This window comes from Phascolarctos cinereus, unplaced genomic scaffold, assembly GCF_003287225.1.
Source record: "Phascolarctos cinereus isolate Bilbo 61053 unplaced genomic scaffold, phaCin_HiC Scaffold_2;HRSCAF=192, whole genome shotgun sequence".
Lineage (NCBI taxonomy): Eukaryota > Metazoa > Chordata > Mammalia > Diprotodontia > Phascolarctidae > Phascolarctos > Phascolarctos cinereus.
In genome coordinates, this window is record NW_027555625.1 from 292,336,620 (window position 1) to 292,351,248 (window position 14,629).

Consider the following 14,629-nt stretch of genomic DNA (forward strand, 5'->3'; position numbering starts at 1 on the left):
ATCCCTGCCAGCTCTTTCTGAAAACCCCATTCAACATTTGAGGTGTCCAGAGAAGAAAGTTATACCAAGCGAGGGACAAAGGGTCCAGTTCCAGGACAGTCTGACCCTGGTTTGGAGTATTCCCCAAAGAAACTATGGCTGGGATGGCCTGAGTGAGGTTACCTGTATAAGGTACGAGCTTGGGCCTGTATCCCTTCAGAAGATGGAGTAAGACCAGTTCCTTTGGGGAGTGGTAGGGGCAGTTTGAGGAGGAAAGGTTAAATATCAGGGTGCTCTACCATAGTCTTTAAATTTGCAGGCAGAGAAGCAAGACTGGCTCAAGGCTGAGATTGGTCTCACGGAGGGCTTCTCTATCTAACTAGACTGGAATGACCAGGGCTTTGATGCAGGGCACCAAATTTAGAGGAACCACACTGAGGTGACTTCTTTTCTTTCTCTACTTCCCCTGGACACGTTTTGTGGTACAGAAATTCCCAGAAACTTCTCTGGTATCAGGTGCTATTGGACACAGTGAGTGAAAGGATCTGTGGGGCCGAGAGGGGAATAGGGAGTTCAGGAGGAGGTATCTTTGTTTCATGTGGCCAGCCCATTCTTTGCTTCTGTGTTTTTGTCTCTGTCATAGCTATGGAGATGGTTTTCTGAGCTTTCTTGTCTGTGTTGTCAGGCCTCAGACAACATTGTACCTGTGATTACATAAGCAATGTCATGTTCTTGCTGAAGCCAGTTTGCTGTTTTACAGTTAATCCCATTCCTTTCTACTTTCTTCCCTCCTGTCAGGATTTCAAAGTCTGAAGTTTTCATTTGCCATAGGCAAGTCCTCTTAAGTTGATAAGGCAACTGCTGAGCAAGCCTTCCTGTCTGTTCTCCAGCACACCCAACTTGTGTACACATGGTCAGTGAAGGCTCAGGAAATAGGTCTTCAAGTATTATTGGGAAGGAAAGCCTGGGAGTGGGGACAGAAATTCAGAAAAGCTCCATGGTTCCTGCCAATTCTGTGCCCTTCCCCAAGGTTGGCAGGGTCCCAGAAGCCCTAGACCTTACCATCTTTTCCCTCTTTTAGAGTGCTCACACAATGGGATAAAGCCAAGTTCAAGGGAGACCCATCAACATTCAGGGGCAGGGCAATATTTGCACATGTCCTTGGGTCTGGATACAGGGGGTGATGGTTGACTACTGAAACTGCCCTTCTGCCTACAGAGCCATGACAAGGGGAAGGAAAACCCCTGTGACTAGCTCTTGTGTGGCAGAAATGACTTTCATCAGAGTGATAAGAAGGCACCCCGAAATTCTGGTGCATACTACATAGTTCTGGATCCCTGCTGCCAAGCCAGAGCACAGAGGGGAGGGAGCCCCTGGGATCAGCTGTCATCCAGATGAACAGCTATGGCACTGATCCCAAGCCTTGGTTCCACTTGGCCCGATATTTGGGCCTACCACTTCCATCTGGTCCTGATCCATACCTTTCAGTGCACAAAACTCAGTTCCAGCTGTCTTTCTTGGTCACATCTTTATAGAAGAACCATTGTCAATGACAGGAGGATGGGGCAGTGCCCCCCTCCACTCTTTTCAAGTTGATGCCATTACCATTTCTGTTAATCCCAGCCCCACCCATGGCAAATGACAAATGCTGGAGAATCATCTCAATCCTCCCTCCATCCCTATCTGTTAAGATCCTTGTTGTCTCTATTTTCTTCGCTCTGCTGTCTTTTCCTGGCATCAATTGTTTCTTGTACCAAGCAAGTGTGACCAAAGGTCAAAAGTGAGTGATATTCCATTTTTCTTGAAAAGGTGTATGAGAAAGGAATGGGGTCCCCATATTCAGATTACAGGATCCTCTCAGGTATGAATGACTGGGGATTCCTCCATTCTCAAGATTAAGCTACTGAAATACTCATTTCTTTGCCTAAAGGTAGCCTCCCTCAAACTTGCTTATTGACCACATGCCCTCAGCTATTGCCATCAGGGGCATGGACCATGAGCCATGAGCACTGACTACATTATATGGAATTACAAATCCAGCACATGTGATCATGTTGGTTCTATTTCTGCTCTCCTCCTCTCTGAGATGTGAAGCTCTCAGGCAGAAGTGTGAGGATGGGCCCACGTTCCCAGTTTGGCTGGCCCATCAGGACTTGAGCTAGCCCACTGGCCTTTATGCATTTTGCTTCCAAATCAACCTTACTGATGGACTGAACCGTGTCAGAATTAACCCATCGGATCCTTGTTTTATTTGTAGACTTCCTGCTGTCTGTATAGTTAAGGTGGACTGATCTGGGGTGGGGGCTGTTGTTTGTGGGGCTTTGCTATTAAAAGTGTCTAAGAAACATATCTTTTTTTCCTCAAGAAAACTTTTTCAAAAACAAAAACATAACATGTAAACAAAAAAAAAATCTACTTAAGTCTTGATAAGCATCTCATTGTGTCTTCAAAGCCTTTTCACTTCCCGAGGGGGTGGGGTGAGGGCAGGGACCGTTTTCCTCTTCAGGGGCATCACTTTGCGGGTATACCACGAAGCACAACTTCTGGCCCCACCACGTAAAGGACTCTAAGGGCAGACAGAAGCCATTTAGTCAAGGGCTGTGACCGGCCACTCTGCTATGCAAGTCACTTTATGATTTGCAAGTAACTGAAAAGTAATCCAGCCAGGATTCCCAGAAGAAACCTGTCCAGTTCTAGCTACCCCTCAATCACACAACCCCAAAGCTACTTCTTCTTAAATCTGTCCCTTGGAAAACAAGCCCCATCCCCATACCTGCTGGTCTCTGAGGTCACAGATTCACAGACTGTCAAGAGCTGGGAGGGACCTTAAAGGGCATCTCATTCAACCCCCTCACTTTACATGTGGTGAAGAAGGCCCAGAGAAGGGAAGGGACTTGCTGAAAGTCACACAGGAAGTTAGTGGCAGGGCCAGAACTGGAATCCAGTTCTCCTGACTCCTGACTCAGAGCTTTTCCTGCTGCCTTACAGTACAGCATTACCTAGTTATACTAGCAGCTATTCAGGTCCTGCCTGCCTTCCTCTCTTGTTTCCTCCCTCTCTACTTCCCTTCCTTCTTTTCTTCCTCCCTCCCTCTTCTTTCCTCCTTCCCTCCTTCCCTTTCTTCCTTCCTTATTTCCTCCCTCCCTACTTCCCTTCCTTCCTTTATTCCTTCCTCCCTTTTTTACTCCCTCCCTATTTCCTTTCCTTCCTCCCTTCCTAATTTCCTTCCTCCCTTTCTTCTTTCCTTCCTTTCTTCCTCCCTTCCTTCTTTTCTCCTTCTTCTTTCTTCCCTTTCTTCTTTCCTTCCTTCCTGTCCCTCTCTCTCTTTCTCTCTTCTTTCTTGGGTGACTGGGGAAAGGGAATGTGATTGGAAGGTCATGATGTTGAAACAGTCCTCTAGTCAGCCTGATGAGTAGCCCAGAGCTTAGGGGCCCAGAAGTGTACTTTGAAGGTAAACTTTCCAGGGCTGGGGGACCTCTTCTCTCCTGTGGAGTTTCACTTAGCCTTTAATTAGGTGCTTTGGCTTTTCCTGGCCAGTCAAAACTCTGTTCCCTTCCCCTGAAGGCCAGTAAATAGCTTAGTAGTGTGGTACAGTGGAAAGAGGGCCAGTTGTGGAGTCAGAGGACCTGGGTTCAGATGTTGCTTCTGACAGCTTACTACCTGTGTGACATTGGGCAAGTCACTTAACCTCCCTGGGCCTCAGTTTCCTCATTTGTAAAATGAGGAAGTTGGAGCAGAGGACCTCTGAGCTCCCCTCCAGCTCTCGCTATAAGCCCCTGTGATCTTAACCCTGCTGCCAGCCACCACTCACCCCCTCCCGTCACTCACCAATGAGCCTGTGCACACACTTTGGTTTGTTTCTCCAGGACACGCCCAGGAAGAACACAGGGACGCCTGTGAGAATGATGATGAGGCCAATGCCACAGATTACAGGCTCTGAGTAAAAGCTGAAGATCAGCAGAAATGCCCAAAAGGTCAAGTATGTGATTGGGATGAGAAGATTTACCTGGAGAAAGAGAAAGAGAGAGAGCAACAGGGGCCCAGGGGGCCAGATTCTCCCAGTAGTTGGAGGCCCAGTCAAGGAGCATTTATTAAATGCCCACTATGGACCAGACACCGCAGACAGAAACGAGCCGGGGACAACCCCATTCTCGCCCAACAACCTTCTACGATCCCTTGTCCTTCCTGCTTTCATCTTCCCTTTCCCAACAATGACTAGGGAAGAGGCTTGATTTTTGGAGTGAATCAGTGAAAAAGCATTTCTTAAGGGCTCTGCCAACCTCTGTTACTAAATATTGGGAATACAAAGAGAAAAGTCAAGACAGAGTCCACTTTCAAGGAGCTCATGCTGTAGTTATGAGGACAATGTATATATGAAACTTCAGCTGCGGGGCACACTGAAAGACGTGGAATGCCTAGGAGTCTTGGGAGGATGATGAGAAGATAACTTGGTGGCATTCAGATGCAAGTCTGTGGCAGCTGGGTGACACAGTGGATACAGCATGGGGCCTGCAGTCAGAAAGACCAGAGATCAAATCTGACCTCAGACACATCCTAGCTGGCCAAGTCACTTCACCTCTGTTTGCCTCGGTTTCCTCATCTGTAAAATGGGGATGACGATCATACTAACACCTACCTCCCCCGGCTGTTGTGAGGACCAAATGAGATAATGATTGCAAAGCACTTAGCACAGCGACTGGCACATGGCAAGCGCTGTAGACGTGTTAGCTGTTATTATTTTAGTTGGGTCATTGAGCAAGGTCACACATAGGTGAAAAATAAGAGACAGCTTTGATGTAATGAGGTTTTTTTTGTGTGTGTTTGTCCCCAAACTGGTTCTGAAAGTGGTTTCCAGAAACGTGGAGAGCAGTAGCAATGTTGCTGGAGTAAATGGTCCCCAACGGGACTCTTGGGAAGGGAAATATTTCTTTGGGTGCACAAATTCTAGTGATGTTCCTTAGGCAGAATACTGCATTATTCTGCTGTGCGCCCTGCTCGGCCCTGGCTGATGATGAGGCCGCTAGGTGGCGCGATGGATAAAGAGAGAGTCAGAATAAGAAAGACTCAAATTCAATTAACGCCCCAGGCACTTATTAGCTCTGTGACCCTGGACAAATCACCAAGCTTCTTTTAGTCTCAGTTTCCTCATCTGTAAAATAGGGATGAAAAGAGCACCTACCTAACAAAGTTATTGTGAGAATCTAATAATAATAATGATAATAGTAACAATAATAGCTAATATTGATATAGAGCTTTGCTTGCAAAGCGCCATATAAATATTATCTTATTTTATCCTCACAACAACCTTGCTATTATTGTCATCCCCATCTTACAGATGAGGAAGCGGAAGCAATGAAAGATTAAGTGACTTGTTCGTATTTGAATTCAGGTCTTTCTGATTCCATTTCCAACTCTCTATTCTATGCGCCACCTAGCTGCCAAATGAGATAACGCGCAGTATGTTTGCAAACCTTCAGGCACTCTACAAATGCTAGTTATTATTGCTGCTGAGAGGGACTGTGGATGAGGATGAATGATGCTCACCTTGATGGGTCTGAAGAGCTTGGGTCTCTTCCATCGCAGCACAATCAAGCCAATGATGGTCACTCCATAACAGAGGTAGTTGATGAAGGACACGTAATTAATCAATGTATATGTGTCTCCCACAAGCATGATCACTGCTGTGGCCCCGAACTGGAAATGAAGGGGAATTAACTGTTAGTGTATCTGAATATGCCTAGAGATGAAGAGCTCCGGCTGTCTTCAGTACCCTTATACCTCATGGAACCATTTAGGACTCGGTGGTGCTTTCATTGCTGCTACTTAAGCCTCAGGTCCAGTCCTTGCTAAACTGGGCCGAGGGAAAAAGAGGGTTAATGCAGCTTGGTAATTTTATCATAAAATTGAGCTCTTGCTGGGATTCTCCTGGCCAGTGTAAAGATGGGATAAAGATGTTTGAGAAAGATGCAAATCTTGAGGGTGGGGGATCTTAGAGGAAGATCCTGGGGCAGGTGAGGGCTCTGTGTTGGAGGGAGGACTAGGTAAGGCCCAGGGACTTTGGGGGATGAGAGAAAGTTGACCCTAGTGAAAGGAGGAAGAAGATAAAAGGAAGGCAGGGTGGGAGCTGACAGACTTCATAATTTCTCATAATTCCTTTCAGGGTGAGTGAGCAAGGGTGTGGTTGGATGTCTGTGTCCTAGTTGAGAGAGAAGGGGAGCAAGTGATGGCCCTTCTCACAATGCGAATGAGAACCCTTTCCTTGCCTGGCTCATAGCCAGGGGTTGCTTTGGGGATCACAAAGGAATAGTGGAAAGTGTTCAGAGAAGCATAAAAGGGTGCAAGAGATGATCAACGCCAGGATGCAGGTGGAAGAGGGGGGAGGAAGTAGAGTAGAGGTTACATGTACCCATTGGGTCTGGCTCTGTAGCACTTCGGGAAAGTTGTCTGGGAATCTTCCTATCTCAGTCCCTCATCTGATCAGAGTGAGAATGAGTCCAGGATGTAGAAAAGTCATTCGTTTACTCAGTCCTGCATGCAGTGCTTTATGGGAAGCTGAGTGAGTGTAGCTTTTTGTTTGTGCTTATTTCTGAAGTCTGATTTAACTCTCTTATTCCTGCAACCTTTACTTTGCATGTGTGTTTTAAAGGAAAGTCCTTTTTATCATAGCTGCCCTTACAGGAACCTCCAGACTACAGCACCCCATCACAAACTGCTATAGTTGCCCCTTGGTCAGGGACATTACCTCTTCCACTGATGCCTGATCTCATGTGATGAGCCCAAACTAGGCTTAGGAGGCTGTGTGTGTGTGTGTGTGTGTTCTCACAGATGGCTTTAAGTATCAGTTCCAGACAGTCATCCCAACTCAGCTTTGGGATGGAGGCCACTTGGATTGGTGAGATTGTTAGGTGATCAGTGTAGGATGAGGGGAGTCCATGGGGACCTATTTTCTCTTGCCTCTGAAAGGTTGGCACCAACGCAAAGAACTACCTTAGAGTCCTACAAAAAAAAAAAAGAAGCTGAAAAGTGACCCTCTCACAATGACTGTGTGGACAGATTTTCTACTTCAGCCAATCTATGTGTCGTAGCCAGATGTCTACTAGCAAAGTAAGCTGAGGCTAATTATTCAGATGATTCAAGTGAGTTGATTTTCATTGTCATGAAGTTCTACTGGCCCTGGCTTTGTGGTTAAGGGTACATAGGAAGTCAGCAAGGCCCAGTTGAGCCCTAGACTCTCCCTTAACAGGTGTTCAGGTACAATCAGGGACAGCTAGACTTACACAGACGAGAAGCGCAGGGATGGGGGTTCGGTGTTGGACATGAATCATGGCCAGCAGGCTGGGAAGGTGACCTTCACGGGCTCCAGAAAAGCATAATCTGAAAAGAAGAAATACCAATCTGGGGCCTAGATAAGCTCTACATTGGATACATCAGACAGTATGGATGGCAGTAGTACAGAACATAGAACTGAGCCCTAGGTTTCTCATCCCTTTCTGGTGCCTTATTGATCAGGTGTCTAAGACACTGGCTTAGTTAGCTTGTGACCAGTGGCTAGGTGATCCCTTCAACACCCCCAATCTCCCACTTTTTTCTGTATCACTGAGGGAAACTCTTCTCCTATGTCTTCTGACCTGCCCCTTAGCTAGGGTTGAATAGCCCAAGTGGCCATGAAATTCTTCCTTTTCTCTACCCTGATTCCCTCTTGCTTTGTTTTGAGTGGAATTGGGAATTGTCCCTGGGAGGTTCAATATTAATGTTAAAGGACTCATCCCAACTCTCTTTCACCTCCCTTGGAGGTATTTTGCCCTGCTCAGTCCCCCTGGCCATGACCCTTTCTTGATAGATCTAGGTTGCTCACCTGGAGGAGGTGAAAAGATATCCATTGATCCCTCCAAAGGTGGAGAGGGCGACGGAGACAGGCATGATCCAAGAGAAGTAGCCCAGTAGCTTCTTCTCCAAATGTCTACAGCAATGGAAGACAGAGGGAGTGAGAAGGCGAGCCTGGCTGGGATGCTGGGGTAAGGGGGGAGCAGCACAGCGGGCCTTGAGTTAGGGTAGGCCGTGGTACTTACCACAGCAACAGCATTGGAAGACAAGAGCTCCTGTGGGGACATAGCTGTGAAGTATGCCACATTGGTGAATGTGTACACGAATGTCACCAGGGGGATGGAGATGAAGATGGCTCGAGGTAGGTTCCTGTTGAGAGAACAACAGGGATGCATCAGTATTGGTACTTGGAAAAGGGAAAGAACAGAGCCATGGAGGGGAAAGGCACAGCTGTGGGGACAGCTGAGGTGCTGCCTCCTGGCTACTGGCATGCCATCCAGGCTGCTTTGGATTATCTGTGGTCCCTTACAACATACGAATGCTGGGGAGGAGAATGGGTAGAAGAAAACAAGAAGGATAGAGGTCACAGCTAAGAACAATGGGTATAAATTTAAGCAGTAAGTGGTGTACTGTCTGGAGCACCAGAGTCAGGAAGACCTGAATTAAAAACCTGCCTCATATATTCACTCGATATGGGACCCTGGAAAAGTCATTTAACCTGTTTGCCTCAGTTTCCTCATCTGCAAAATAATAGCACCTAAATCCCAGGAGAGTTGTAGGGATTAAATAAGGTAATAAATGAACAGAATTGTGCAAACTTTAAAGTGCTATAGAAATGCTACATATTATTATTGTAGTTATTTAGGCTAGAAGTAAGGAAAAGCCTCCTAATGATCACAGCTATTGGGAAGTGGAAATAGGCTGCTTTTGAAGGCAGAGGATTCTTTCTCACTTGAGACCTTAAAGCCAAAGCTAGCTAGATGGTCACTTATTGGATATATTTAGAAGGGATTCCTAGTCAGGCATGAGTTGCACCAGATGGCCTCTGGGAAACTGGTGGCATTGTAATCCAGGAAAATCACTCAACTCTCGTCTTGCAAACAGTGAGTTCTGAGCCACACCATGGACATCTATAAGGATGAGATGGCTTACAAGGAGCAACAGACCTGGTTTGTTTTTCCTTCCCTCCCCTGGAGTAGTAGAGGCCTGGAGGCCTGAATAATTCATATTCTGGACTTTCTGACGCCAGATAATGGAAAGCTGGTCCTCTGCCTGGTAGCCTATGGGTAAACACTCTAGTACTGAGAGGTTCAGGACTCTGGATGGCTGCTGAGTAAGAGAGATTGGTTCTGGCCCCATCTTCCTCTTTTCTGGCTAGTTAATATCAGGTTCTACCTTCATTTCCTTTTGGGGTGACAATGCAACTGTCTGGGTTTTTGGTTTGTTTGTTTATTTTTGCAACTGGCTTCTCCCCACTTTACATACAGTAAGAGCCAACATCAAGTCTCCTCTTGCCTCAGCTGATTAACAAAGAATCAGAATTCTCCATATCTGGAGCCACGTGGGGCTGGGAAGGTTACTCTGCGGTCTCACAGCTGCATGGGGCTTTATACTTTCCAAGGCATCTTAAACTGTGATCTGGTTTGAGCTTCCCAATAACTTTGGCTCTGCCCCTAACTCGCTGTGTGATCCCAAGCAAATATTTAACCTCTCTTGGCCTTAGTTCCAACATCTGAAGAGTAAAGGGTTGGATGAGATGGTTTGTAAGGTCCTGTCCCACTCTAATGTTCTTTGATTCTAAACCCTGTGAGACAGTCAGGGCAGAGATTCACATAATCAGAGAATTCCAGAACTGGGAGGGACCTTTGAGGTTGTCTAGTCCCAACTCCTGCTCAGTGCCAGAATCCAGGCTCTGAACATTAATTTTTTGTAAATACAGGGAAAATTGCTACTTCATAAGACAAGTTATTTCACTGTCGGACAACTTCTTTCTTTTCTTTTTTATACCATGCTAAAATGAACCTCTCTCTGACTTCCATTCATTAATTCTAGTTCCGCCTCCCTGGGGCTGGACAGAAAAAATAGGATCATTCTTCTACTTGATAGCCCTTTAACTAGGTGAAGGTAGTTCTCATCTGCCCTCCAAGTCATTTCTGCTCCAGGTTAAACATCCATCTGGTCCTCATATTATCTCCATTTTACAGATGAGGAAATTGAGCCTAAGAGTTAAATGACTTTCCCCAAACCACTCAGCAATGCAGTTAGTACTAGTCATTTATTCTAGAGGTAAGAGACAAGAATACAGGCTTTTCCAACTCCTAAGCACAGATTCTTCTTACTAGCATTCCAGAGGTTCTGGTACATCTACCCAAAGGCCACAGATCATTCAGTCTGGTCTCTAAGGGGTGCTCATTCCCTCTGAGAGAAGCGGGCTCCATTCATCTGTTCTTTAGAAAAACCATTCTTGCCTCTTGTCCACCTCAGGTGAAAAACTCTCTGAGAGCAGGGCTCTTTTTTGCCCTGCGAGGCTCTCTATACACAGAGAGGATGTTTATTTCAGGCTTCTTTTCCTACTCAAAGAAAGAGAATGATAATAATAGTTGACATAATTTATATACAGTTTGTCACAGAAGTCTTAGTGCAGCTCCAAGCTTTTTAAAGCAGCTTTTATAGAACCTGATTTTTTTTTAAGGTAATTGGGGTGAAGTGACTTGCCCAGGGTCACACAGCTAGTAAGTGTCAAGCGTTTGTCTGAGGTTGGATTTGAACTCAGGTCCTCCTGACTTTAGGGCCAGTGCTCTATCCACTGCACCACCTAGCTGCCCCTTAAGGTAGCTTTTATAGCTTGAAGCTGCACTAAGACTTTTGGGACACCTTGTATATTTCCTCATTTGATCCTCACAATAGCTCTTTACGGTGAATAATTCTATAGAAATCTTTTTTTTTTTTTTGCTTTCTGGTGAGGCAGTTGGGGTTAAGTGACTTGCCCAGGGTCACACAGCTAGTAACTGTCATGTGTCTGAGACTGGATTTGAACTCACGTCCTCCTGACTCCAAGGTCAGCTCTATCCACTGCACCACCTAGCTGCCCTATTATCCCCATTTTTCAAGTGAAGAAACTGAGGCTTTATAAGAGTTAAATCACAAGTGTGATTGTCCATGGTCACGCAGCTAGTAAGTGCTGACTTTGAGATTCAGACTCTGGTCTCTTGACTCCAAGACTCTTGACCAAAGACTTCTCTTTGCTAGTTGAGGTAGAGGCCTCAAAAATATAGCCTTCTGTTGCCCTTGGAAAAGTAGTTCTTGAAAACCTACCCTCATCCAATTGGGCCACTCTTTGGCTTCTTTTGCCAGGACTTGTCTCCCCGTCCCATTCCCCCTTCCTGGGAAACATTTCACATTTTGCATCATTCCTCCATCAAGGCTGCAGGGAGAATGGGCCCTCGTCTCCCAGAGTCTTAGACCTCATCAGCCCCCAGAGTCTCACTGATGCTCACTCACTTGCGGGGATCAACCAGTTCTTCTGTAACATAGTTGAGGAAATTCCAGCCGCTGAATGCAAAGGATGCCTGCAGGAAAGCAAGCGCCAGGTGCCCCACGGTGGGTGTCATCCAGAAGCTAAATGCGTTGCTGGGCCTCAGCTCCTCATAGTTGCCTGTGGAGGCCAGATGGAGTATTGGGGGAAATAGGCTGATGGAGGTCTCCAACCCCAAGGACCCATTCTGGCAAAGCAGCCTCCTTTGGGGCCCAGGAGCCAGACCTGCCCTCACCAGCCCACCCACTCCTCTGTCAGTACCCCAGAAGATCTGGATGAAGCCCACGGTGATGATGAGGGCAAGTGCCAGCAACTTCCCTCCTGTGAAGATGTCTTGGATCCGTGTGGCCCACCGGACGCTGGAGCCATTCACAAACGTGAGGAGCACTGGACAGAAGGAAAGGGGGGGGTTAGTGGAACATAGCATAGGACCAGTGGCCACAGACTCAGGGGACAGACTTCCTCCCCAGATCCCAGATTATCTAGGCTAATGAGCACCGGGCACAAACAACAAAATCCACTCCTGAAAAAGTGAGCATAAAGGAATGTTATTTTAATGGCGAAGGCTGAGGGTCGGGATGGATTTAAGAAATCCTGTCCCCATAACAGGCTGGGCAAGGTGATAGGCAGGTTGTTTTTTAGGTCAGTTGACTGGGACATAGATGGTCAAGTGTACCATTGTGTTTTACTCGGGGTGGAATAAAAAGAATGGGGTCTTGAGCCTATCGGTCATTTGTTGTATTCTATGAATATTCCCACAATTTCATGGGGAAGTCTGAAAGATAAGGCAAAGTGAGTGTCTGGAAGTGGGGCCCCTAAATTCGGAAGGAGACAGCTTATGTGCAGTCAAACCCCCATCAGAATTTAACCCCCTTTAATAAGCTCCTCTCACCATGTTCATGCTCTCACAGGCAAGCTCCCTTACTACTCCCCCAAAACATTTAAATGCCTGCTTTGTTCCCAGAGGTGGGAGATAGAGAGAGAAGGGAGTGGGGGGGGGCAGTGTAGTGTAGTGGATACAGAGGAGTCGAGAGTGAAGAGAATGAAAGCCCCATCACCTACTGCTTCTGACAGAAATTTCCTTTCTCCCCACCCACAACACTCCAACCCTTTGTAGCAGAGGGAAGGGACAGAACACCCTCACCCAGCTTCTCCCCAACCTTCTGTCCCAGAGGCAGACTCAGCCCTAGGAGACTTTCTGTAGATTGGGAAACAAGGAGGGAAAAGACGGGGATAAAATGACATACATAGGGAGTTCCACCATCTGGGAACATTTCTTGGACACAGTTCTCCTTATGGAAAAGGCATAGGACTATGGCTGGAGCTCAGTTGGATCCTTGTCATCCCACCTAACCCAGAACCATCCTTCTTTTAGTCTCAGAGATGGTAGTCCTGGGTCTTCCTCCCTGGATTAGGAAGACTCTGATACCCAACCCACTTCTCTGGGCATGGGATAGAGGAGTGGGTAGGAGGAACTGGGTCAGATAGGGACTTACAAGGTAGAAATTTGGAGAATCATTTCCATTTCAGAGTGAATGCCAGGTGTCTTTCTCAATATTAATATTTTCCTCTGACTTGAGGCACAAAGTTGAAAAAGAATATAGAGAATTTGACCTATGCAAAAGGAAAGGGAAAGGGGAAGGAACTGGGCACCAGGCCCACCTTATTGGAGGAGTACATACATGTGTGTGAGTGTGCATATGCATGTACGTGTGTGTGTGTGTGTGTGTGTGTGTGTGTGTGTGTGTGTGTGTGTGTGTGTGTATGGCAAGAGATCCCTGAAGCCTTTCCCAACAACCCATGAAGTGGGTTCCCCAGGCACTATGAGGGACGAGGAGGAGGGAAAGAAGGCCTAAGATGGGTGGTACCTACATAGGCAGGCCATGGAGAGCACTCTGGATGCTGTGTAGGGTGGGATGCAGTTGGGGAACACAGACTGGAGGACATAGTTAGAAAAGGTCAATGAGATGACGGCCAGGCTGGTGGGGTACATGATGAGCACTGCGCTCCAAAGCAGTAGGAAGCTGGAATTAGAGGAAAGAGAGAGTTGAGGGTCATCTCCTTGGAGAGCAAAAGCTCCAGATCTAGGGGCCAGGGCCAAACCAAGAGTCTAAAGCCCACAGGCCAGCCTTGACCCTGGAGCCCAGAACCCAGAGCCTAGAGAGACCACAGCATCATACACGTTCAAGGTCATCAGCCCAATCCTTTCATTTTACAAAAATGAGGGTATTAGAACCTGACGTGAATAGTTAGATGACTTACCTAGGGCTGTGCAGCCAACCATTTACTAGTCTGAGACAGGTTTCCAACTCCAAATCCAGTCCTCTGGCTGTCTTTGATCAGGCCCTGGTCCAGGCTATTTGATAAGGCTGGTTGAGCTCCCATTTTCATTCATTGCCTTTGACTCAAGACCTGGCCCAGATCTCTTACAGTCACTTTCTTCCCACTGGGGAAGAGCAATATAAAGGGCCTCCAGTGTAGTGAAAAGAATTAGGCAAACTAGGAGTTATATCTATGTCTACCTCTAACTTTAGGACCCTGGAAAAGTTGCTTAACCTCTCTGTGTTTCACTTTCCATATCTGTAGAATACACTGCAGCCTCCCTAGGGCTAGGAGGATTTTGAATGAGGTGATAACCCTCTGTCCCCAGGCTCTTATAGTCTGTTTGTCTTCTCAAAAATGAGATAATGCTGATCAGTAGTTTTTTTCTTTATAGAGTAGAAATATATCTAAAAATAAATTAACAATTATTTATTATAACAAAGAATTTTGTGACTGAATGGGTTCTACCACCTTGGATTTCATTTTGTGGATTTACCATATAGAACTATCATGGAAAAGCTTTCTATTTTCTGCTGTACATTGTGATTATTTGATGATATGATTGCGTGATTTTGTGGCCTCCCCCCCTCCCCAAGCCTTGTTGCCAATTCTGCTACAAAGCTTCTGTAACTCATTTGTCAAATCTCTCTTCTTAGTGAATTTACTGGGTGGGCTGAATTGCTGTGGGAGATTCAGAGGATTTTAAGAAATTAATTTTATACTTTTCTAAGAAGTATTTCTAATGTACTGGCAATGCTAAATGGAACATCAAAGCCTTTCTTTTTTCTTGAGATGAGGAGGAAAGCCTTGGCTTAGGTTAATCAGTGATTTTGTTTATGATTAATTAAGATATGCTATTTTAAAGAGACTTTTTTAGCTTTTTTTTTATTTTTCAAGTACCGAGTATTTTTTTAATTATTCTATCACTACCACTTGGAGCAAATTAAAAAACAAGTAAACAACTCCAAA

General features: G+C 46.1%; 1 protein-coding gene across 1 annotated transcript in view; it reads right to left on the minus strand.

Moving 5' to 3' along the window:
- Positions 1-1,611: 1,611 nt before the first annotated feature.
- Positions 1,612-14,629, minus strand: part of SLC7A10 (solute carrier family 7 member 10) — a 47,623-nt gene continuing 34,605 nt past the window's right edge. The window contains 10 exon segments of the mRNA XM_020985033.2: positions 1,612-2,545; positions 3,808-3,985; positions 5,524-5,673; positions 7,257-7,353; positions 7,835-7,926; positions 7,928-7,939; positions 8,049-8,172; positions 11,305-11,458; positions 11,600-11,725; positions 13,211-13,362. Coding sequence (XP_020840692.1) covers positions 2,415-2,545; positions 3,808-3,985; positions 5,524-5,673; positions 7,257-7,353; positions 7,835-7,926; positions 7,928-7,939; positions 8,049-8,172; positions 11,305-11,458; positions 11,600-11,725; positions 13,211-13,362 — 1,216 coding nt within the window. The 3' untranslated portion in view covers positions 1,612-2,414.